General features: G+C 45.9%; 1 protein-coding gene across 1 annotated transcript in view; it reads left to right on the top strand.

Annotated features, from left to right (window-relative positions):
* The window catches only part of SZT2 (SZT2 subunit of KICSTOR complex), a gene marked incomplete at its 5' end in the record, with an annotated part of 137,111 nt that overhangs the window by 83,027 nt on the left and 28,274 nt on the right, over positions 1 to 25,810 (top strand). The window contains 3 exons of the mRNA XM_089660816.1: positions 13,922 to 14,319; positions 18,455 to 18,577; positions 25,067 to 25,520. Coding sequence (XP_089516942.1) covers positions 13,922 to 14,319; positions 18,455 to 18,577; positions 25,067 to 25,520 — 975 coding nt within the window. The remainder of the gene's footprint in view (positions 1 to 13,921; positions 14,320 to 18,454; positions 18,578 to 25,066; positions 25,521 to 25,810) is intronic.

Below are 25,810 nucleotides of genomic sequence, written 5' to 3'. Positions count from 1 at the left end.
GACAGGAGGGAGGGGCCAGGAGAGCCTGCAGGGATCCGAGAAGAGGAGGATCCCGGCTACTCTTGGTTTGCGCAAAAGTTAGTGTCTACAAACTATCGGATAGATACTGGAATTTTTATTTATTTTATACTGGTATTTATTTTTATACTAGGATCAGAAACTGCGATATTGCGGCGGACAATCTGACACCTTGTGGGAACCAGTGACACTAATACAGTGAACAGTGCTAAAAATATACACTGTCACTGTACTAATGACACTGGCTGGGAAGGGGATTAAACAACTAGGGTGATCAGAGTGTTAACTGTTTGCCTAACCAGTGTTTGTGTTTACTTTTAGGCATTTTCACTAAGGGAGGTGCTGGATTTTATTCCCCTGCAGGGAAACAAAATCCAGCACATCCTCGCGGACAGGACAGAGCTGTGCATTAACATATGTAGAGCTCCATCCTGTGTGTCTTCTTGCCAATCAATGGGTGCCTGCGGTCAGCCATTGGCTGGCACCCACTGATGGACTTCTGTTGTGACAAATCACAGCAGAAGCGGCATACCCCCTACCCGAAAGTGCAGAATCACAAATATATACATGATTCTGCAGAGCGGCTGCCCAGTAGCAGTAAAAGTGCTATAGGGTGGTCGGCAAGCAGATATACACATGATTCTATCTATCTATCTATTATCTATTATCTATCTATCTATCTATCTATCTATTATCTATCTATCTATCTATCTATCTATCTATCTATTATCTATCTATCTATCTGTTATCTATCTATTATCTATCTATCTATTATCTATCTATCTATTATCTATCTATCTATCTATCTGTTATCTATCTATTATCTATCTATCTATTATCTATCTATCTATTATCTATCTATCTATCTATCTATTATCTATCTATCTATCTATCTATCTATTATCTATTTATCTATTTATCTATCTATCTATTTATCTATTTATCTATCTATCTATTATCTATCTATCTATTATCTATCTATCTATCTATCTATCTATCTATCTATTATCTATCTATTATCTATCTATCTATTATCTATCTATTATCTATCTATTATCTATCTATCTATTATCTATCTATCTATCTATCTATTATCTATCTATTTATCTATTTATCTATCTATCTATCTATTATCTATTTATCTATTTATCTATCTATCTATTTATCTATTTATCTATCTATCTATTATCTATCTATCTATTATCTATCTATCTATCTATCTATCTATCTATCTATTATCTATCTATTATCTATCTATCTATTATCTATCTATTATCTATCTATTATCTATCTATCTATTATCTATCTATCTATCTATCTATTATCTATCTATTTATCTATTTATCTATCTATCTATCTATTTATCTATTTATCTATTTATCTATCTATCTATCTATTATCTATCTATCTGTTATCTATCTATCTATCTATCTATTATCTATCTATATATCTATTATCTATCTATATATCTATTATCTATCTATCTATCTATTATCTATCTATATATCTATTATCTATCTATCTATCTATCTATCTATCTATCTATCTATCTATCTATCTATTATCTATTTATCTATCTATCTATCTGTTATCTATCTATCTATCTATCCTTGGCATGGGAAATGTATAAAATTGGGGTACACTCAGGGGCATATTTACCACAAGGCAAACAAGGTATTTGCCTAGGGTGGCATTTTTCATGGGAGCAGCACCGCCTCCCGGAAGAAGGGACACAAGAAGGGACACATGCAGCATGAGGAACAGGTGGGATTGTGAGAGGCTGCTTGATGGTGTATGCAGAGCCCAACTCTTGCTCCCAGAGATGTCCAATGCTGCGAAGGTGAGTCTTTCTCTCTCTCGCCGGGGACGGGAGGGCAGGGTTGTATGTCTCAGGTGGGGGAGGGGCAGGGATGGTGTTGGTCAATGTCAGGTTCTTTCCATGGGGGAAGAAGGGGGTGTTGGTCGGTGTCAGGCTCTCTCTTTGGGGAAGGGGGCGGCATCTGATTTTTTTGATACAACACAGGGTACACTAGGTAACTTAACTCAGGTTGTAGATTGTGTCATCTCTAGGTGAAGTTCCTATTTCCAGTCTCTCTTTATTATGGAGTTGTCTTCTTTCTATACAGGATCTCTTCCAGACTGCTCCTTGCTTCTCCGAGTCCTCCAAAACCTCTTCCCTTTGTCTTCAGCACACGGCTGAATTTAAGTCCTTTGTTCCCTCCCCCTACATTCTGTCAACATCACTTCCTATTGCATGAGCTCCATGAGCCAGTCAAACTAGTTCATTAGCATATGACTGGGGGAAGCCCAACTTCTAAAAACAATACATGGTAGCCAAAAATGCATCATTCCATCATTTTTATGCTGTAAGAACAATCACTAAAATATACATACAACACATATGGTGAATGCAGCATATCATCAGAAAACATTGGAGAAAAATTTGCTTTCATCAGCCCGGAAGCTACTCATGGGGCACACTTGGCATGACAATGAGCAGAAACATAAGGTCAACAATGCTTACCTTTGTTCCAACCGCCCAATGAGCATTAGGTCCCACACCAACCTCTTCTCCTCTGCTTCTTCTGTGTGCTGGTATTCGGCCATTTTGATTGGCCTGTGCAGGATGACATAAATCCTGCGCAAGTGCAGGAGTGCTGTCATGCCCTGCACTGTACCAGGATGCCAGAAAGCAGTGGGCAGCACTGGGTTTGGCCAGGTGATGATTGCCAAGCTACAGGCCTGTGAACCATCCGTGACCACGCTGATGGCCATGGCTTCTGCAACATCATCTCCTCCCACTGTAGTGCAAGCAGGAACAAGAGTGGCAACTCTGCTGTGAATTCAGGAGCACGGCAACATTGTTGCCACATTATCACAGGAAGCTACATCAAGTGGACTTTACTGGCAGAATCAACAGATATTTGTGGCACACTTATGATGCACCGCATGCTGTTTTAATGGGAGGTTATAGTTGCATGTTAATGTGAAATACTTGTTTTTGGTCTGATCACTCATGTTTTGGTAACCGGTCCACATTTTACCATTTCTGTTAGGGTTGTGCAAACTTACTAGCTCAACTGTAGGTGTGTACCTTCTAAGACCATGGGCCAAGAAAGCTTTGGGTGCTGCTCGAGGTTCTCATCTCCAACTCTGGTGGCTCACACAGAAGGGTGCTGGTGTGGAAAGAGCCCTTAACGGCTTGGTGGATGCAGTCGAAGAAAGGCAAAGACCCAATCACCGAACTCCAACAGACCCAAGTGTAATGTAGATGAAAGCGGCTTCAGCCTTGGCTCTGTACAGGCCTTGATTTTGGATGCGTTTCGCCCTGCCTTGGGGGTTTAGTCAAAGACCTGGGGAAAAATGCATTGGAAACAGATACAAAACCTCCTGCGGTCAGAGACCCAGATCAGAATTCAGCGGGTAGAACCATATATGAAAGTTCAGCCAATAGCCGATCAAAGGTTGTGCAGCTTAACCCCCCTGACGGTAATCCCAAGTGTAGCTCGGGGTCAATTTCAGTACCAAAAGCGGTAACCCCGAGCTACCCTTGGGATTACCGTCAGGGGGGTTAAGCTGCACAACCTTTGATCGGCTATTGGATGAACTTTCATATATGGTTCTACACACTGAATTCTGCAGCAATCCCTCGATCCTTACCTTGTCCCACGATCCCGCGAGGTCCTCCCACTGTGTCCTTGGCCATGTCTGCCGGCCGATGTTGGCATCTGTCTTCCGGGTTCCATTTCCTGCGAGCATTGGGACGTACGGGGGACGGAACCGGCGACAGATTCAAAAAAGTAAAAATTTGACACACACACAATACACTGTAATCTCTTAGTATTACATTCCTGTATCAAACCATTTCACATACATTGTGTCCCGAGTGCTTTGTCCGGCGCCCTGCTTGCATTTTTACCTCCCTTTCTGCCTGGAAACTGAGAAACGTCCATGGCGTCCAAAAAGCGTCCCTTTAGGTCAAAAGCAGTTTTAGACCGGCTAGAGAACAGCGATAGTAAATCAGAACCACTTGCAGAATTGAGTGATAATGATTCGTGGGCGGCGTGATGTCACTTCGGTGGGACCCTGATGCGTTTCGTGCACCAGCACGTTGTCAAAGGGGTAACAATGTATCGCTTTGACATTCAAAAATATTTATTAGTTACACCGCCAGGGAGGTTAAACACAAGGCTGGGGAAGCCCGAAAAAAACTGTAACGAAGAACAAAAAAAATTGCACACCAACCTTGCACATTACCTCAATAAGTATCTCCCATCCTGTGGAACTCTCTACCTCAATCTGTCTGGCTGTCTCCTAATCTATACACTTTTAGATGATCCCTGAAAACCTTTCTCTTTAAAGAAGCCTCTCCGGCTTCTACCTAGTGAACTGCCATTTATTTCCTCCATCAGCTCCTCCCCCCCCACAGCAATTACCTTTTGTATCACTCAACCCTTCCTCCTAGATTGTAAGCTCCCAGGAGCCGGGCCCTCTGTGTCCTCTTGTACCAAATTGTATTGTAACTGTAATGTCTGCCTTCATTTTGTACAGCGCTGCGCAAACTGTTGGTGCTATATAAATCCTGTATAATAATAAGTAAAGGGTGAATTTATTAAATTCAGATATATACTCACAAAAGTAGCATTGATAAAAGCATATAAAATCCAACATCAGCGCATTGGAATGGCAGACAGGTGCGAGTCCCATTGAGAGGGGAAACTCTCAGGATGAAGCTGACGCGTTTCGAAGGGGAATCCCTTCTTCCTCAGAGCTACTCAAACTGAGAATACCCTCCTCTATATATAGCACAAAGCCATGTGTGAGCCTTCTCATATGGGTGGGACATTCACATCATTGGGGGGGGGGGAAACAGTGTCACAAAACCACAGAACAATTACAAAAAAATCATAAAAGCGTACTCAGGATAAATCAGTGTGTACCTATACAAAATGCATTGGGGTGTAGCATGAACGGAGTGTGGGCTGAAGCCGCTTTTATCTCCATTACTTTTTGGGTCTTGTTGGTGTGCAGCGATTGGGTCTTTACCTTTCTTTGGTTGTATGTGTGTACCTATTCCAAATGGGGAAGCAGGGTCTGCATATGGCTGGCCATCAGCGACAGTCTCTGTATCCCCATCTATATCTCACAGTGAACACCTACCTCTGGTACAAGGATATGGAGCTCCTAAACGGATGTCAACGCTGCATTTGCTGGAAATAGGACTCATAGTATTCATAAGAAAGTATACCTTGTATGTCTGAGGGTTCATGTACACTGCACTCCAGAGGAAGGCAAAATAAACCCAGCAAAGCATGATCCAATCTGCTCCTGCAGGGGAAACCATTCCTTCCTGATCCCCCGAGAGGCAATCGGATATCCCTGGATCAACTTTACCTATGAAGGCTCATGTACACTGCAGCTGACGTTGAGGAGCTTTTCTGCGTTTTTTTCAGCAGCCCCTGAACTCTCCCTAATGTTCTCCTCGGTGTCCGTGTACACATCGTCCTTTAAAGTCGTTTACAGGCAGTTGAGTTTACAGTCGTTTTTTTCTATGCTTCAAACTTGCGTTCAGGAGTAGATTGTACCGGCGTTTCAAACGGTTGTAAACGCGGTTAACCACGTTTATAAACGTTTGCGTTCAGAAGCGTTTTTCAACTGTTCCATATCCAGATGCTGTCAAGAGGCTTTTTTCATCATCAGAAATGCATGCAAAGTGTTTTCCGTGTATTCACATGGACCCGGTACACCAGCGCAGTCAGTTCCAGGTTTTGCGTGAAGGAAACAATGGTAGGACGCGCCGCATTCTGCTCATGATGGGATCCATAGTGAATACAACCAGAAAAGACAGGTCATCTCCACACATACTGCTCTCTCTGCTTCTGCTCTCTCTATTCCTCTCAAAATGTCTGAAATAGTTTTTTACTGTTTTTCAGTGCATTCTGGGCATTTGGGAAGGTCTCCTGAGGTTATCGTTAAAAAACACTTCTAAACGCAAACCCGCATAAACGCGGTATGCAAATGTGGATAAAAAGACGTTTTTTAACCTCTTCACGCCGGCCGCACGCAAATGGGCCTTGACACCGAGCGGCCGCATATGTGCATGCAATTAAGAAAAACATGTGCTCCCAGCATACATGTCCGGTACTCACGGAAAGGTCCCCATCGAAAGAGGAGATCGGGACCTTTCCGTGAGGACCGGACATGTGTGCTGTGTGTGCACGCTTTCAGCGCATATGTTTTTCTTAATTGCACGCAAATGTGCGGCTGCTCGGCGTCAAGGCCCAGACGCTGGGAGGCCGCACCTTTGCATGCAGTTGGCGTGAAGAGGTTAAAAAAACATCTGTTTATGCACTGTAACGGAACCGGACCCTGTCAGGCTAGGGTATTTCCGTTAGACTCCCGCTTCCCTGTCCGAACATTATCCATGGACACCGCCGCTGACCATACAGGACGGGACAGCACCAAGCTTCATAAGACCGGAAGTGAACTGCTTTATTTTAACACAAACACAAGATACATACACAGGGCGGGGAAATACAACCAGTAACAGGAAACACCTCAGCAAGCTGTCCCATCAGGGGGGAGTGCTGCCGGAAACACCCCCCACCAAACCAAGACACAATAGAACAGCAATGGGCAAACTACGGCCCGCGGGCTGTATACGGCCCGGCGGACCTTTTAATTTGGCCCGCGGAGCGTGATACTGTCAGAATGGCTGTCAGGATGTGTGTAGGCGGGGCAGCGTGAAGAACGTGAGGGGAGCTAGGCTCCTCTCACAGTCCGCCCTGAAGACCGGTGTAGCATGAAAATCTGTCTCCTATGAGGATCTGTCCCCCTCGACATATCTGCGCATGTGCCGGAGATCGCCGATCGGCTGCTAATGAAACTGGCACATGCGCAGATACGTCGGGGGGGACAGATCCTCATAGGAGACAGATTTTCATGATACACCGGAACGGTGCGGGAACACGGCGAGAGGAACGCGCGGAGCAAAGGTAAGTGAATTGACACAGGGGGGACTTGGGGACTTAATATGGGGGATGAATTAATATGAGGAATGAATTACTATGGGGGGTGAATTACTATAGGGGGGATGACTTACTATAGGGGGGATGAATTACTATAGGGGGGATGAATTACTATAGGGGGGATGAATTACTATGGGGGATGAATTACTATATGGGGGATGAATTAATATGAGGGGTGAATTACTATATGGGGGATGAATTACTATATGGGGGATGAATTACTATGGGGGATGAATTACTATAGGGGGGATGAATTACTATGGGGGATGAATTACTATAGGGGGGATGAATTACTATAGGGGGGATGAATTACTATAGGGGGGATGAATTACTATGGGGGATGAATTACTATGGGGGATGAATTACTATAGGGGGGATGAATTACTATAGGGGGGATGAATTACTATAGGGGGGATGAATTACTATGGGGGGGATGAATTACTATAGGGGGGATGAATTACTATAGGGGGGATGAATTACTATGGGGGATGAATTACTATAGGGGGGATGAATTACTATAGGGGGGATGAATTACTATGGGGGATGAATTACTATGGGGGATGAATTACTATATGGGGGATGAATTACTATAGGGGGGATGAATTACTATAGGGGGGATGAATTACTATAGGGGGGATGAATTACTATAAGGGGGATGAATTACTATAAGGGGGATGAATTACTATAGGGGGGATGAATTACTATATGGGGGATGAATTACTATAGGGGGGATGAATTACTATAGGGGAGATGAATTACTATGGGGGGGATGAATTACTATAGGGGAGATGAATTACTATAGGGGAGATGAATTACTATAGGGGGGATGAATTACTATAGGGGGGATGAATTACTATATGGGGGATTAATTACTATGCTTACTATGGGGGAATAATACTATACTTACTATGGATGACACATACACATCATTCATCTACTCTTGGTCCGGCCCCCGGGTCCAATATATGAACCCATTGCGGCCCTCAAGTCAAAATGTTTGCCCACCCCTGCAATAGAACAAAGGGATACACCACCTGGCAGTAGACAATACAGGAACACATGCATCCCATAATAGTTTGCTGGCAAGCAAGACACAATAGAACAATGGAACAACCATGTGGCAGTAAACAATAAACAACCCCCACACCCCGCCTATACATGTCCACACAATACTAGGACATTCCACCCTGTACCCCTAACAGGCACAGGGTAACTCACACATAATGGGGATGTGGGGAGCTGAGACAGGGGTCTCTCCACCTCTCCAAAGAGGGCTGTGCCCCATGGGCCCCCCACCCAAAGTCACTCCCATCACATGCGCGTTTGCGTTTCGAAGCATTTTTTAAAGATTACCTCAGGATGCACTGGAAAAAAAGATTCCAGAATGTACTGAAAAATAGTAAAAAATTAACTATTTCAGACAGACATGTCCGGTACTCACGGAAAGGTCCCAATCTCTTTCGATCGGGACCTTTCCCGATCATGTGACCGCCGTGATGGCGAATCACGGCGGTCACATGACCTTAAAACCCCGCCCCCGCCTCCCAGCTTCTGAAACCCTTCAAGTGCTGGGAAGCGCTGGCGCCAAGGGATTAACCTACGTTTTCCAGCAGTCAGTTTCCATCGTTCAGAAGAGTTTTCCAAACGCCCCGTGTACATGGAGCCCTAACATGGAGGGGGGAGACTTGACCCAATAACTAGGCCATCGGTTTTGACAGCCACTTGGCAGACAGATTGGCCCTTCTGATGTTTTTTTCCAGGCATGCTGGGAGCGGCCCAGTCCACAGCATTTTATTATAATGGCCAGATGAGACAGGTACGGGTATTTAGCCTGACGATCGTAAGTCTGTCACAGCAAGGTTGAAGAATTTTATTGTAATTCCGTGACAGTTTCAAGTCGGCTACTACAAAGATTCAAGCATCTCTTGTAATCCTTTGAATGTACAGTTAATTAACAATCAGTTTAAAAAAGAAAATCTTATGGCGTGCTGGGGAATTTCTGTCATTTCAGAGCCCTAGGCTGTTGAAGCAGTAATGGAAATTGGGTGAATCATTGAAATAATCCTTTTAATTGTGCAGGTACTTGGAACTAAAAATTCAGAAAAAGTAATTTATCCTGAATGTGGCATTAAAAAAAAAAAAAAAAGTAGAGAGCTTTGTCTATAGGGAATGCTGAGAGCTGTACAAAATCTGGTCTTTCCTTGTATATGCTACAAATTGTCCCTTTCTGTCCCTGGACTTCAGCTTTAAGCCCCTCCCTGCGATGACACTAAGCTCCACCCCCATCATTCAACCTCTAAATGCTAGCGCCTTTACTACCCAATGACCTGCTGGTCTTTGTACTTTGAACAAAGCACCTCCCCCCACATATAGCAAGGGTTAAATACTCAGTTTAGGGCAGTGGTAGTCAAATTTCTTGACGTGGGGGCCTCAAGTGTGGCCCCTGATATCACCAAAGGGCTGCACATAAAATTCAGTGTCCTTCATGCAGGATATAGTCAAAGACTGTGGGTATGATATAAGAGATGGTCAGAGACTTCAGACATGATACAGCAGATGGTCAGAGACTGCACACATAATACAGGAGAGATGGCCAGAGACTGCAGATATGATATTGTGGATGGTCAGAGACTGCGGACACGATACAGGAGATGGTCAGAGACTGCGGACACGACACAGGTGATGGTCAGAGACTGCAGACACCACACAGGAGATGGTCAGAGACTGCGGACACGATACAGGAGATGGTCAGAGACTGCGGACACGATACAGGAGATGGTCAGAGACTGTGGAAATGACACAGGTGATGGTCAGAGACTGCGGACACCACACAGGAGATGGTGAGAGACTGCGGACACGATACAGGAGATGGTCAGAGACTGCAGACACGACACAGATGATGGTCAGAGACTGCGGACACAACACAGGTGATGGTCAGAGACTGTGGACATGACACAGGTGATGGTCAGAGACTGCGGACACGACACAGATGATGGTCAGAGACTGCGGACACGATACAGGAGATGGTCAGAGACTGCGGACACGACACAGGTGATGGTCAGAGACTGCGGACACCACACAGGAGATGGTCAGAGACTGCGGACACGATACAGGAGATGGTCAGAGACTGCGGACACGATACAGGAGATGGTCAGAGACTGTGGAAATGACACAGGTGATGGTCAGAGACTGCGGACACCACACAGGAGATGGTGAGAGACTGCGGACACGATACAGGAGATGGTCAGAGACTGCAGACACGACACAGATGATGGTCAGAGACTGCGAACACAACACAGGTGATGATCAGAGACTGTGGACATGACACAGGTGATGGTCAGAGACTGCGGACACCACACAGGAGATGGTCAGAGACTGCGGACACGATACAGGAGATGGTCAGAGACTGCAGACACAACACAGGTGATGGTCAGAGACTGCGGACACGACACAGGAGATGGTCAGAGACTGCGGACACGACACAGGTGATGGTCAGAGACTGCGGACACGACGCAGGTGATGGTCAGAGACTGCGGACACGACGCAGGTGATGGTCAGAGACTGCGGACACGACGCAGGTGATGGTCAGCGACTGCGGACACGACGCAGGTGATGGTCAGCGACTGCGGACACGACGCAGGTGATGGTCAGAGACTGCGGACACGACGCAGGTGATGGTCAGCGACTGCGGACACGACGCAGGTGATGGTCAGCGACTGCGGACACGACGCAGGTGATGGTCAGCGACTGCGGACACGACGCAGGTGATGGTCAGCGACTGCGGACACGACGCAGGTGATGGTCAGCGACTGCGGACACGACGCAGGTGATGGTCAGCGACTGCGGACACGACGCAGGTGATGGTCAGCGACTGCGGACACGACGCAGGTGATGGTCAGCGACTGCGGACACGACGCAGGTGATGGTCAGCGACTGCGGACACGACGCAGGTGATGGTCAGCGACTGCGGACACGACGCAGGTGATGGTCAGCGACTGCGGACACGACGCAGGTGATGGTCAGCGACTGCGGACACGACACAGGAGATGCTTAGAGACTGCGTACATCATATAAGAGAGAGTCAGAGGCTGCAGACATGATATAAGACCTTGGTGCCCAACTTGTGGCCCTCAAACCTCAGCAGTCTTTAGTGGGAATAATGACAACTACTGATCTAAGAGATGGTCAGCGACTGCGGACACGACGCAGGTGATGGTCAGCGACTGCGGACACGACGCAGGTGATGGTCAGCGACTGCGGACACGACGCAGGTGATGGTCAGCGACTGCGGACACGACGCAGGTGATGGTCAGCGACTGCGGACACGACGCAGGTGATGGTCAGCGACTGCGGACACGACGCAGGAGATGGTCAGCGACTGCGGACACGACGCAGGAGATGGTCAGCGACTGCGGACACGACGCAGGAGATGGTCAGCGACTGCGGACACGACGCAGGAGATGGTCAGCGACTGCGGACACGACGCAGGAGATGGTCAGCGACTGCGGACACGACGCAGGTGATGGTCAGCGACTGCGGACACGACGCAGGTGATGGTCAGCGACTGCGGACACGACGCAGGTGATGGTCAGCGACTGCGGACACGACGCAGGTGATGGTCAGCGACTGCGGACACGACGCAGGTGATGGTCAGCGACTGCGGACACGATACAGGAGATGCTTAGAGACTGCGTACATCATATAAGAGAGAGTCAGAGGCTGCAGACATGATATAAGACCTTGGTGCCCAACTTGTGGCCCTCAAACCTCAGCAGTCTTTAGTGGGAATAATGACAACTACTGATCTAAGAGATGGTCAGAGACTGCGGACATAATAGTGGAGATGGTCAGAGACTGTAGACATGATAAAAAGAGATGGTCAGAGATGGCAGACATTATACAGGAGATGGTCAGAGATGACAGACGTGGTACAGAAGATGGTCAGAGACTGCAGACACAATACAGGAGATGGCCAGAGAATGCAGACATGATATAGGAGATAGATAGACTGCAGACATGACACAGGAGATGGTCAGAGACTGCAGACATGACACAGGAGATGGTCAGAGACTGCAGACATGACACAGGAGATGGTCAGAGACTGCAGACATGACACAGGAGATGGTCAGAGACTGCGGACATGACACAGGAGATGGTCAGAGACTGCGGACATAATACAGGTGATTGTCAGAGACTGCGGACATAATACAAGAGATGGGTAGAGATGGCAAACATGATACAGGAGATAGTCAGAGACTGTAGACATGATACAGGAGATAGTCAGAGACTGCGGACATAAAACAAGAGGTGGTCGGAGACTGCGGACATAATACAGGAGATGGTCAGTGACTGCAGATATGATACAGGAGATGGTCAGAGACTGCAGATATGATACAGGAGATGGTCAGAGACTGCAGATATGATACAGGCGATGGTCATAGACTGTGGACATAAAACAAGAGATGGTTGGAGATTGCAGACATAATACAGGAGAGGGTCAGTGACAAGACATGGTCAGAGACTGTGGGCATAACACAAGCGATGGTCAAAGATTGGAGACATAATACAAGAGATGGTCAGAGATTGCGGACATGCTGTAAGAGACTGTCAGAGAATGTGAACAGGGTTTAGGAGCTGTTGGAGACTGGGGACATGCTTCAGAAGACTTCCGCAGACTGCACACATTAAACTACTACTTTAACAGGGCAATAGGGAAACACAAATTAGTGTCTGCAGGGGCCCTGAGGTCCGCACAAAAAGTTCCAAATGGTCACATGTGGCCCCTAGGCTGCAGGTTTGGCACCCGAGGTCTAGTGGTTAAGGAATGAGCTGAAAAGCTTACCTTATGGTTTGTTCCTGCAGGCCCTTATTCCATATCCAGAAATCTTCCTCCCTGCCACATGATTGGTCACCTGTATGCTACTTGCGGCCTCTCTGACATTATCATGTAGAGGTCAGGCCAGCAGACCTGTGTTGTGAGGACATCAAGGGCCCCGCACACATTCCTGGAGCTTAGGAGAGTGCCGGCTGTCAGAGGAGAGAGGAATAATGAAAGTATGTCTATGCTTTGCACCTTCCCCAGACTAAACAAGCCGTAAACCCTTGCAGTCCTGGGATGGGTGACCACAACATACCGATTTTTGACAGGAGATCCGAAATCTTCGTTTTAGGTTGGGTTTACATCTACGTTATTCTTGACTTGGGCCAAAGAGGAATCCCCACATACAGCCTGTGTCTAGGATTTAAGTGGTGACCATTTGTAGACACGCACATCTACCTACAATCACCACAAGGTCCCTGCCCTTGTAGGAGTCCAGAAATGTTGTAAGGCCAGGTTTGCCTTAGGACTGGGCAGAAATAGGCCATTTTGTATCACATGCATTGATGACTGGTGGTCAAACAACCCACCAAAGACTAAGCCCATCCCCTCGCTGAAGAAAAAAGGTATCTAAGGCTGAGAGAACCACCACCTCTGTCTATGCAGCTTCATTGGATGGCCATTACCCTCAATGCTGGTACCTGGGGGGATGGCCACGGCAGAACCAATAAAATCGCACAGAAGACGTTTCTTCACCGTTTGATGCCTCTCGCGTTGTCCTGAGGGTAGGCATCTCACCAGCTGCGTATCAGGTAGCAGGGTTCTTGACTGACTTGACTTTAGATAGGACAAAATTGAATCATTCATGGAGCGTTCCTTGACATTAAGGGATAGATGAGTGTCTTGGAGAGAGGAAGAACTGGCTTCCCTTGCTGGTTTCCAAGAATTTTTGGGTCTCAACTAGGGTCTTCCACTAAACAGGCAACTCGTTTTCCAGTTTTGAGTTCAATTCTGCTAAGTCAAGAGAATGAATGATCTTCCTTCTATTTCTCCCCAGCTCTCCATGCTCTTCACTGAGGAGTGTGACAAGGTGCGGGACCTAATGCACGTCCATTCCTTCAGCTACGACTTCCACCTGCGGGTGGTGCACCAGTATCTGCTGGGTTCCAGCATGTCTCTGCGTCAAGGCTACGATCTCACCAGTTTCCTGCAGCTCTTCATTTCCCAGCATCCCGACATCCCCAAGTACGGACGTAACCACGTGTACCAGGGTATGCTGTCTGTTCCTACAGAGATCATCGCCGCTCATCAGCTGTACAACTACATCGCCGATCACGCCAGCACCTATCACATGAAGCCACTGAGAATGGTTCGTCCCTCGGTGCTTGGGAGCAACGGCAAGAAGAGCGCCAGTGGGGAGCAGAATGAGTACGGCCTGGTGTCCATCTGGAACAGGTCAGATGTTTGTATGCATATAAGTGGGGGGTAAAAATGAAAGAATCTGACCACGTTGCTAAGGGATTGTATTTTGATGAACCACTTGGTGTCCCACCGCTGTAGATTTACTGCTGCAGGGAGGCACTGGCAGGCTCAGTCGTGTGTATATATATTTGGCTGGCTCCCGGGTCTGTGATTGGACATTTGGCTGGCTCCCGGGTCTGTGATTGGGCAATTTTGTCAACAAGCTTCAGACCAAAATGTTGGCCGAACCCTGCTGATCGGCTGTGACCAATCACAGCTCAGAGTCCTGTGTTGACAAACACACAGGACTCTTTATTAACCACTTGCCCTCCTGACCAGGCCATTTGTTGCGTTACGGCGCTGCGTTACTTTTACTGACAATTGCGCGGTCATGCAACGCTGCACCCAGATGACATTTAGGTCCTTTTTTTTTTTTCCTGTGAAAAGAGCTTTCTTTTGATGGTGTTTAATCGCCTGTATGTTTTTTTTTTTTATTTTTTGAACTATAAAAAAAAAAAGACAGTTTTGAGAACTTATATATTTTTGACTTTTTGCTATTGAACCTGTCCACTAAAAAAAATTTAAGAAATCAAATTTCGGCATAAATTTTGGCCAAAATGGATCAGAATATTTCACCAATATTTCACCAAAATAAAGCTCTGTGGGAAAAAAATGATTTAGATTTCAATTGGGTACAGCGTTGTATGACCGCACAATTTCCAGTGGAAAAAAAAAAAAAAAAAAAAGAGTAGTGTGGTGCCGAATAGCAAAAAAAATGGCCTGGTCATGTTTGTTTGTTTTTGTTTTTTATTTATTTATTTAGCAAAAGCCTTATAATACATTTTTACAGGCCATCCTCTCCATGCATCCCCCATCCTCTCCATACATCCCCCATCCTCTCCATACATCCCCCATCCTCTCCATACATCCCCCATCCTCTTCATACATCCCCCATCCTCTTCATGCATCCCCCATCCTCTTCATGCATCCCCCATCCTCTCCATGCATCCCCCATCCTCTCCATGCATCCCCCATCCTCTCCATACATCCCCCATCTTCTCCATACATCCCCCATCCTCTCCATACATCCCCCATCCTCTCCATACATCCCCCATCCTCTCCATACATCCCCCATCCTCTCCATGCATCCCCCATCCTCTCCATACATCCCCCATCTTCTCCATACATCCCCCATCCTCTCCATACATCCCCCATCCTCTCCATACATCCCCCATCCTCTCCATACATCCCCCATCCTCTCCATACATCCCCCATCCTCTTCATACATCCCCCATCCTCTTCATACATCCCCCATCCTCTTCATACATCCCCCATCCTCTTCATACATCCCCCATCCTCTTCATACATCCCCCATCCTCTTCATACATCCCCCATCCTCTTCATACATCCCCCATCCTCTTCATACATCCCCCATCCTCTTCATACATCCCCCATCCTCTTCATACATCCCCCATCCTCTTCATACATCCCCCATCCTCTTCATACATCCCCCATCCTCTTCATACATCCCACCATCCTCTTCATACATCCCACCATCCTCTTCATACATCCCACCATCCTCTTCATACATCCCACCATCCTCTCCATACATTCCCCATCTCCCCCATACATCCGGGCATCCTCTCCATACATCCGGGCATCCTCTCCATACATCCGGGCATCCTCTCCATACATCCGGGCATCCTCTCCATACATCCGGGCATCCTCTCCATACATCCGGGCATCCTCTCCATACATCCGGGCATCCTCTCCATACATCCCGGCATCCTCTCCATACATCCCGGCATCCTCTCCATACATCCCGGCATCCTCTCCATACATCCCGGCATCCTCTCCATACATCCCGGCATCCTCCCCCATCCTCCCCATACATCCCGCCATCTTCCCCATACATCCCCCATCCTCCCCATACATCCCCCCCATACATCTTCCCCATACATCCCCCCCATACATCTTCCCCATACATCCCCCCCATACATCTTCCCCATACATCCCCCCCATACATCTTCCCCATACATCCCCCCCATACATCTTCCCCATACATCCCCCCCATACATCTTCCCCATACATCCCCCCCATACATCCCCCCCATACATCCCCCCCATACATCTTCCCCATACATCTTCCCCATACATCCCCCCCATACATCTTCCCCATACATCCCCCCCATACATCTTCCCCATACATCCCCCCCATACATCTTCCCCATACATCCCCCCCATACATCTTCCCCATACATCCCCCCCATACATCTTCCCCATACATCCCCCCCATACATCTTCCCCATACATCCCCCCCATCCACCCCATACATCCCCCCCATACATCTTCCCCATACATCCCCCCCATCTTCCCCATACATCCCCCCCATCCTCCCCATACATCCCCCCTATACATCCCGCCATCTTGCCCATACATCCCCCCCATCCTCCGCATACATCCCCCCCATACCTCACCCTAATCTGTCACTGTATTGCCCTAATCTGTCACTGTACTGACCCCTGTCTTCCTCTCTGCTGACCCCTGTCCTCCGCCTTTCTGACCCCTATACACTGCCCTACAAACTATTGACCCTATCCTCTGCCTTCCTGACCCCCCTGTACACTTCCCTATGGATTGTTTTTGCTTCTTTGTTCAGTCAGTGGGTTGAATGAAGAAGGGGAAAAAAAAAAACCTGATTCCTCCATCCACACTCAAGGCGGACAGAAGAATCCACCCAGTTTAGGTATTGTATTCTAACAGCAGGGACTCTCCACTGTCAGAATACACTGATCAGCAGCTGCTTATCGAGATAAACATTTCCAACACTTCTGTTGAGTAGGAGTGATCACATATGGATATTCAAGCCAATCACAGCTTAACCGGCCGAATTTCAATCCATCTATGACCAGCTTAACTCTTTGATGCCAATTTAAATCTATTTTTTCTATTTATCTACTTTTCAATCCATTTATAATTTTTATTTATGTATTTTTAAATGTTTTTTTTTATTTTTGTTTTTTTTCAATCCTATTATTATTTTTTATATTTATGTATTTTTAAATGTATTTTTTTATATTTGTCTTTTTTTTTAATCCATTTATTATTTTTCCTATTTATGTATTTTTAAATCGATTTTCTTTATATTGATGTATTTTTTAATCCATTTATTATTTTTTATATTTATGTATTTTAAATGTATTTTTTTATATTTTGTCTTTTTTTTTAATCCATTTATTATTTTTCCTATTTATGTATTTTTAAATCGATTTTCTTTATATTGATGTATTTTTTAATCCATTTATTATTTTTTATATTTATGTATTTTAAATGTATTTTTTTATATTTGTCTTTTTTTTTAATCCATTTATTATTTTTCCTATTTATGTATTTTTAAATCGATTTTCTTTATATTGATGTATTTTTTAATCCATTTATTTTTTATATTTATGTATTTTGAAATCTATTTTTTTTTTATTTTATATATTTTTTAATCCATTTTATTGTTTTTTCTGTTTATTTTTCTATCTATTTTTTTTCTATTTATGTATTTTTTTTAATCCATGTATTTTTTATTTTTTTTTTACACTGTGATGGCATATGATAGATATTACAGTATTAAACAAGGGCGTACTGCCATCTTCAGATGAAGTCACGGCTTTTTTTTTTGAGTCCGAACACCCTTACCAACTGCCCCATCCCTGTACTCTGGAAATTTTAAATCCTCCCTCTTCTCTGTGCAGCGCTCCCTGGACAGATCAGAGTGATGCTCTGTGACGATGCCGACCAATCAGAATTGCTCGTCTGTTCTGGATGTGCTGCAGGGAGAAGAGCAAGGATTTCAAATCCTAGGATCCCTTTACTGGCTGCATGGGCACTAACAGCTCATCACGCCGGAGGGGTGTACAGCGAGGAGCGGGCGAGCGGGGCGGGTGTATGGTGTTAGTTCACATTTTATTTTTTCTGTATTTTTTGCAATCTGCAGATTATGGGGGGGAGACAGGTTCACTTTATACTGTTAACCGTTTTGTGTCCAGTGTCAAAGCCAGGTACCCCTGTGCTCAAAGGTCACATGCACCCCCGATGGCCTTGTGGCTCTTCTGAGTGACCGTTCCTTGTCTCATTGGCAGTTCTGGCTCGTACAAAGACACAGAAGGTGCCCGGCATCACGACGACTTTGATGTGTCGCTATTGGTGTGCCACAGCGCCGCGCCGTTCGAGGAACAGACCGAGCAGGAGCGGCATGTCCTAAGGTGACCGTCAGTCATTTTTACTGGGTTTTATATGTGAGAAAAAAAGTAACGGGGATGTAAAAGCCAAATTCACCACGTATGTAATGACAAAACGTGTCGTTGACGATCAATTAAGCTTTTACAGAAAGATGATCGACATACAAAATACTGAGCTGCATTTAACCCCTCGCCCTGCAGAGGATTTACCCCCCTTCCTGACCAGGCCATTTTCTAACTTTTTAAAGTTCCATTACCTTGTTACGCAGGTCTTTCAACAGTTCTTTTCTGCTCCCTGTAGCTGGTGGGGGGACATGTGTCATTGTGAGGAGGTGGGAGTAACCTGACTTTACAGGAGGAGGCGGTCATCTATGATTAGCTGAAGTGGGGGGGGGGGGGGGCTCTTGAAGTAGGGGTCATCTGTCAATACCAAGAGGAGGGGCATGTGTTATTACCAGGAAGGGGGGGGGGGGTCTTACTTTTCCCTAATATCATGCACCTCCATATCACTGCAGCCTGACCATGAGAGAGGTAACTGGGTGCTATTTAACCCCTCGTCCTACAGAGGATTCCCCCCCCCCTTCCAGACCGGGCAATTTTCTAACTTTTTAAGGTTCCGTTACCTTGTTACGCAGGTCTTTCACCTTCTTTTCTGCTCCCCGTGGCTGGTGGGGGGACATGTGTCATTGCGAGGAGGGGGGAGTCACCTGACTTTACAGGAAGAGGGGCTATGATTAGCTGAAGTAGGGGTCATCTGTCAATACTAAGAGGAGGCAGGAGGGGCATGTATTATTACCAGGAAGAGGGGGGGGGGTCTTACTTTCCCTAATATCATGCACCTCCATATCACTGCAGCCTGACCATGGGAGAGGTAACTGGGTGCTGTTTAACCCCTCACCCTACAGAGGACCCCCCCCCCCTCCTGACCAGACCTTTTTTTGCGATATAGCGCTGCATTATTTTAACTGACAATTGCGCGGTCATGCAGCGTTGCACCCAAATGAAATTTATGGCCTTTTTCCCCACAAATAGAGCTTTCTTTCCGTGGTATTTGATTGTTTTTGTTTCGTTTTTGCGCTATAAACAAAAAAGGCTGACAATTTTGAGAAAAAAAACCTATATTTTTGACTTTTTGCTGTTAAACATGTCCAGTAAAAAAATTTCAAAAAATCAAATTTCGGCCAAAATGTTTTCTGCTCCGTGTCTTTGCTAAAAAGAAAATCCCAAAAAAATTAAATGAATTGGTTTATGTGAACGTTACAGCGTCTACAAATGGCGGTATAGATACTGGAATTTTTTTTTACTAGTAATGGCAGCGATCAGCGACTTATAGCGGCACTGCGGAGGGCATTCTGACACTGGGGGGGAACTGATTTGGTGTCACTGACATCACTGGTAACACCAATACAGTGATTAGTGCTAATAAAAAGCACTGACACTGTACTAATGGCACTGGGCAGGAAGGGGTTAACATCTGGGGCCATCAAAGGGTTAACTGTGTGCTGTTTTACTGTGTGTGCTGTGTCTGTTCAGAGCCATACAATGCAGTGTACAGGAGCTGACAGGGGAGAGAGAGATCTGTGTTGTTTATACACAGGTTTCCCCCCCGTCGAAGATACTTGGTGATCACCAAGTCATCATTGGCCGGGACCAGGTGATTGACAGTCGAGGCCGCGAACGGCGGCGCGGGTAGGACACGCGCCCCCTACCCGGAACTGAAAAATCACGTACAGTTGTGTTCAAAATATTAGCAGTGTGATGAAAAAAGTGAATAAAGCTGAAAATCCTTCTAATAGCTTTTATTTCCATCCACACAAATGCATTGGGAACACGACACATTCTATTCCAAATCACAACATGAAGAAAAATACATCAAATTTGTGTTGATCCTCTAAAAAAAAAATGGAAGAAAAGTGAATATTAGACGGTTCAAAAAAATGGCCGTGTTTGTATTCTTCTTTACAAACTCCAACATTCACTATATAAACTGAGAAATGTTTGAAGATTTTGCTTTCCTTTGAATGACTTCATGAATATTTGGTTGTAGTCGCACTGTTTCTGAGAACTGCTGTACATCTGTGTTGCATGGAGTCCCCCAACTTCTGGCCCCTGTGATCAGGTATTCCAGCCCAGGATGATTGGACCACATTCCACAGTTCTTCTCTATTTCTTGGTTTTGCCTCAGAAACTGCATTTTTGATGTTACCCCACAAATTTTCTATTGGATGAAGATCCGGGGATTGGGCTGGCCACTCCATAACGTCCATCTTGTTGGTCTGGAACCAAGATGTTGCACGTTTACTGGTGTGTTTGGGGTCGTTGTCTTGTTGGAACCCCCATTTCAAGGGCATTTCCTCTTCAGCATAAGGCAGCATGACCTCTTCAAGTATTCTGATGGATTCAAACTGATCCATGATCCCTGGTATGCGATAAATAGGCCCAACACCGTAGTATGAGAAACATCCCCATATCATGATGCTTGCACCACCATGCTTCACGGTCTTCACAGTGTACTGTGGCTTGAATTCAGTGTTTGGGTGTCGTCTGACAAACTGTCTCCGCCCACTAGACCCAAAAAGAACAATCTTACTTCCATCAGCCCACAAAATGTTGCGCCATTTCTCTTTAGGCCGGTCAATGTGCTCTTTGGCAGATTGTAACCTCTTCAGCACACGTCTTTTTCCCAACAGTGGGACTTTGCGGGGACTTCTTGCAGATAGCTTGGCTTCACATCGGCGTCTTCTAATTGTAACAGTCCTCACAGGGAACGTCGCACCTTCTTTCATCCTCCTGGAGCTGATTGTTGGCTGAGTCCTCACAGGGAACGTCACACCTTCTTTCATCTTCCTGGAGCTGATTGTTGGCTGAGTCCGCCCCATGTTGGCTATTCTTCTATCCATTCCAATGGTAGTTTTTCGCTTTCTTCCGCGTCTTTCAGGTTTTGGTTGCCATTTTAAAGCATTTGCCATCATTTTAGCTGAGCAGCCGATCATTTTCTGCACTTCTTTATATGTTTTCCTCTCCAATCAACTTTTTAATCAAGGTACGCTGTTCTTCTGAACAATGTCTGGAACGACCCATTTTCCTCAGAATTTCAGAGAGAAATGTACTGTAACCAGCATGTCCAACATTTGCTGCCTTCCTTCCTTAAATAAGGGCAATAATTGCCACCTGTTTATCAAAGAATGAATGACGTCACTAATAGAACTCCACACGGCTATTATTGTGAACACGCCCCTTTCAATGAGTGATTCAATGACACAGAATCAGCAGCATGCATGTCATGACTGTTGGGTCTGTTGGATTTCTATGACTCTACTACACCTGCTAGGAAATTATTTGCCATGTAGAAATATAATTTCCACCAAAAACAGGGATTGATCCGGTTAGTGATGTCTGACGGCTAGTATTTTGAACACAACTGTATATATACGTGATTTTGCGCACCCGCGCCGCCATGTAGCAGTATATCTGCTATAGGGCAGAGAGGAAGTAGTTCAAGTGTTACTAAACCCACAACAGTACAATCACTGTGGAACCTAAGGGGTTAAAGGGCTAGCATATCCTTTAAGTTTTGTAAGTTGTGAGGTGGGGAGCCCCACTGAGTATTTAGGGGGGCCTTGCTTTGGCAGGCTTCCCAAAGAAAGGGGTCCGTCTGGTTTCGGCCAGGTGGACCAGTGAGTGCCTCAGTCCCTGTCAGGAGCCTTGCGCCCTGGGTGGGGGATCAGGGCTGGGGCTATTTCTCTTCGGAGGAGGGCTAGACATACACCTTGTGCAGTTTTTTGTGTGCTCACTTTTTCTTTTGCACCGGGTGCTAGTTTATGAGTGTGTTCACAACTTTTTTTTTTTTTTTCTCCCATGGTGTAGTGAAGTGGGGGCATCCATGGATCGGACTTGTTTTTCCAGCACATCTCATTGGGATTTGGAGTATTTGGCGGCCAAGTCAACATCTTGAGCACGTTGAATTCATCAGACCAGGCCACCTTCTTCCATTGCTCCATGGTCCAGTTCTGAGGCTCACGTGCGCATTTTTTGTTCTTTTGGCTGTGGACACGGGTCAGCATGGGCACCCTGACCGGTCTGCAGCTACACAGCCCCATACACAACAAACTGCAATGCTCTTTGTGTTCTGACACTTTTCTATTGGAACCAGCAGTAACTTTTTCAGCAATTTTGAGCTCCAGTAGCTCCTCTATTGGACTACATAGGCCAGGCTTCACTCCCTATGTGCATCAGTGAACCTTTGCCTCCCATGACCTTGTCATCTGTTGGCTAGTTTTCCTTTTTTGGACCACTTTTGGTTGGTCCTGACCACTGCAGACCAGGAATATCCCACAAGAGCTCTTCTATTGGACTACATAGGCCAACCTTCACTCCCTATGTGCATCAATGAACCTTTGCCTCCCATGACCTTGTCATCTGTTGGCTAGTTTTCCTTTTTTGGACCACTTTTGGTTGGTCCTGACCACTGCAGACCAGGAATATCCCACAAGAGCTCTTCTATTGGACTACATAGGCCAGGTTTCACTCCTTATATGCATCAATGAACCTTTGCCTCCCATGACCTTGTCATTTGTTGGCCAGTTTTCCTTTTTTGGACCACTTTTGGTTTGTCCCGACCACTGCAGACCAGGCATATCCCACTGGAGCTTCAGTTTTTAAGTTGCTCTGACCCAGTCGTCTAGACATTACCATTTGGTCCTTGTCAAACTCAAATTTTTCCACCCATTTTTTGGGCTTTCAATACATCAACTTCAGGGACATCATGTTCACTCACTGCCCAATATATCCCATCCACTTTAAGATGCCATTAAACTGAGATAATCCATGTTATTCACTTTACCTGTCGGTGGTCAGAATGTTATGGCTGATCAATGTATCTATATCAGCTTTTCTCAACCAGACTGCCCAGGCTCCCTGGGGTGCCTTGAGGTTTCTTCAGGGGTGCCTTGGCAAAATGTCTAAAAATTGCCCAAAACTTGTATACAAGCCATCGGGTGGACAGGCCTGCCTTTTAGTTAATAAATCCCCTCTAATGTTGGGTGTCCTACAAGTGTGGATGTGGCTGCATTATAAAAACTATTAGAATAGTTTCACATATTTTAGAATGGGATGCCCTTTAAATTATGGACAGTCTTGAGGCACCCCATTGTAAAATAGGGTGGCTCAAGACTGTCCATAATTTTAAAGGGTGGCTCAAGACTGTCCATAATTTTAAAGGGTGGCTCAAGACTGTCCATAATTTTAAAGGGTGGCTCAAGACTGTCCATAATTTTAAAGGGTGGCTCAAGACTGTCCATAATTTTAAAGGGTGGCTCAAGACTGACCATAATTTTAAAGGGTGGCTCAAGACTGACCATAATTTTAAAGGGTGGCTCAAGACTGACCATAATTTTAAAGGGTGGCTCAAGACTGACCATAATTTTAAAGGGTGGCTCAAGACTGACCATAATTTTAAAGGGTGGCTCAAGACTGACCATAATTTTAAAGGGTGGCTCAAGACTGACCATAATTTTAAAGGGTGGCTCAAGACTGACCATAATTTTAAAGGGTGGCTCAAGACTGACCATAATTTTAAAGGGTGGCTCAAGACTGACCATAATTTTAAAGGGTGCCTCAAGCCTGTCCATAATTTTAATGGGTGCCTCGGGACTGTCCATAATTTTAATGGGTGCCTCGGGACTGTCCATAATTTTAAAGGGTGCCTCGGGACTGTCCATAATTTTAAAGGGTGCATCGGGACTGTCCATAATTTTAAAGGGTGCCTCGGGACTGTCCATAATTTTAATGGGTGCCTCGGGACTACCCATACTTTTTTAAAGGGTGCCTTGACTTAAAAAAGGTTGGGAAACACTGGTCTATATGTTGGCCTAACTATGGCCAACACAGTTCCTCGACCAGCAGAAGCTTGCTTTGTGGACCCGTGTCTCACCCTCGTGTAGGATCCCAGTAGATAAAGGTTGTGTTAGGTCCTCACTCTTCAGCTGGAACTGACACTTAGGGGTCCATTTAAAAATGCAGTTTTATACTTTAGTAAATTGGGCTCCTAAACAATAGCGGAAGACACCAAATATTTGGCTTGACCAGTTCAACCTTGCTGGTTTTTCGATTTTGCCAGAGGTCACATGACCATCTGACCAGGCACGAAGCGGCCGTTTCTCCAGCCAAGACGTATACTACCAGTAGCGGGTTGGGGGAGCAATGTATTTTATTTAACAACCGGATTCACTTTCAGGCTGATATTGTTCTGCAGGGATAAGTACTTTATTCATTTATTAGATTTTTTTTTTATTTTTTTTTTTATTTGGCATTTTAAAGTCCTTATGAATTCACAAAGCATCAATCTTCATTTACTTTTCCATTTGAATTATTCATCTGTCTTCTCTGTTTTATTACCTTTCTTAATAATACATTGAGCAAATGCTTTTAGCTACATTTATCTGATCCTTTAAGCCGTGTTTTATTTCACTTTCGTTTTAACCCCCATCTCTCTCATTTCTTGTCCCCCCCCAGGCTACGATTCTACGTCATCATGACGAGCCAGCGTGAATTGTTCCCCCGCCTGACGGCTGACATGCGCCGATTCAGGAAACCTCCCAGGCTTCAGCGGGATGCCGCCCAGGACTTGGATGGCGCCTCGGAGCTCGGGATGCGCCAGAGAATGGAGATGGAGAATCAGGAGGACTCCCTGGAGGGGGAGGTGGGCAGAATGGGTTCCGCGAACCTCTATAACCCTCATCTCTTTACGCTGCTGGGGACAGAGGTCAGCACCGCCCAGAGGGAGCTGGTGGAAATGGTGCAGCTCGCCAAGTGCCACTGCCGACGGGATAATCTCTGGAAGCGTCTGTATCTTCTGGAACCGCTCTCCTCCGACAAGCTGCGCCTGGGAAAGCTCAGCTCCAGTGAGCTGAAGGAACTCTTGGACGCCGTGCATGGGAGGAGCGTGGCTGAGATCGACCCACAGCTGGTAAGATCCATGCAAAGTCACAAATAGCAAGTACTTATTGTAGACCAGTGGTCTCCAAACTGCGGCCTGCAGGCCGAAAGCAGCCCTTTGTTTGCATTTATCTGGCACTTGGGGCATTGCACTGTTTTTCCCATTGATAGGAGGCACCAATCCTTCCACAGACACCACCCATGGGACTTTATTCTTGCCACTGACACCAACAGTGGGACACCCAACGATGGGGCACTATTCCTCCCACTGACACCCAACGATGGGGCACTATTCCTCCCACTGACACCCAACGATGGGGC

This window comes from Staurois parvus, unplaced genomic scaffold, assembly GCF_062004578.1.
Source record: "Staurois parvus isolate SC_StPar_1 unplaced genomic scaffold, SC_StPar_1.0 ptg001281l, whole genome shotgun sequence".
Taxonomy (NCBI): Eukaryota; Metazoa; Chordata; class Amphibia; order Anura; family Ranidae; genus Staurois; species Staurois parvus.
The sequence above is the reverse complement of the archived record's forward strand: the minus strand, read 5'-3'. Positions and strand labels throughout refer to the sequence as shown.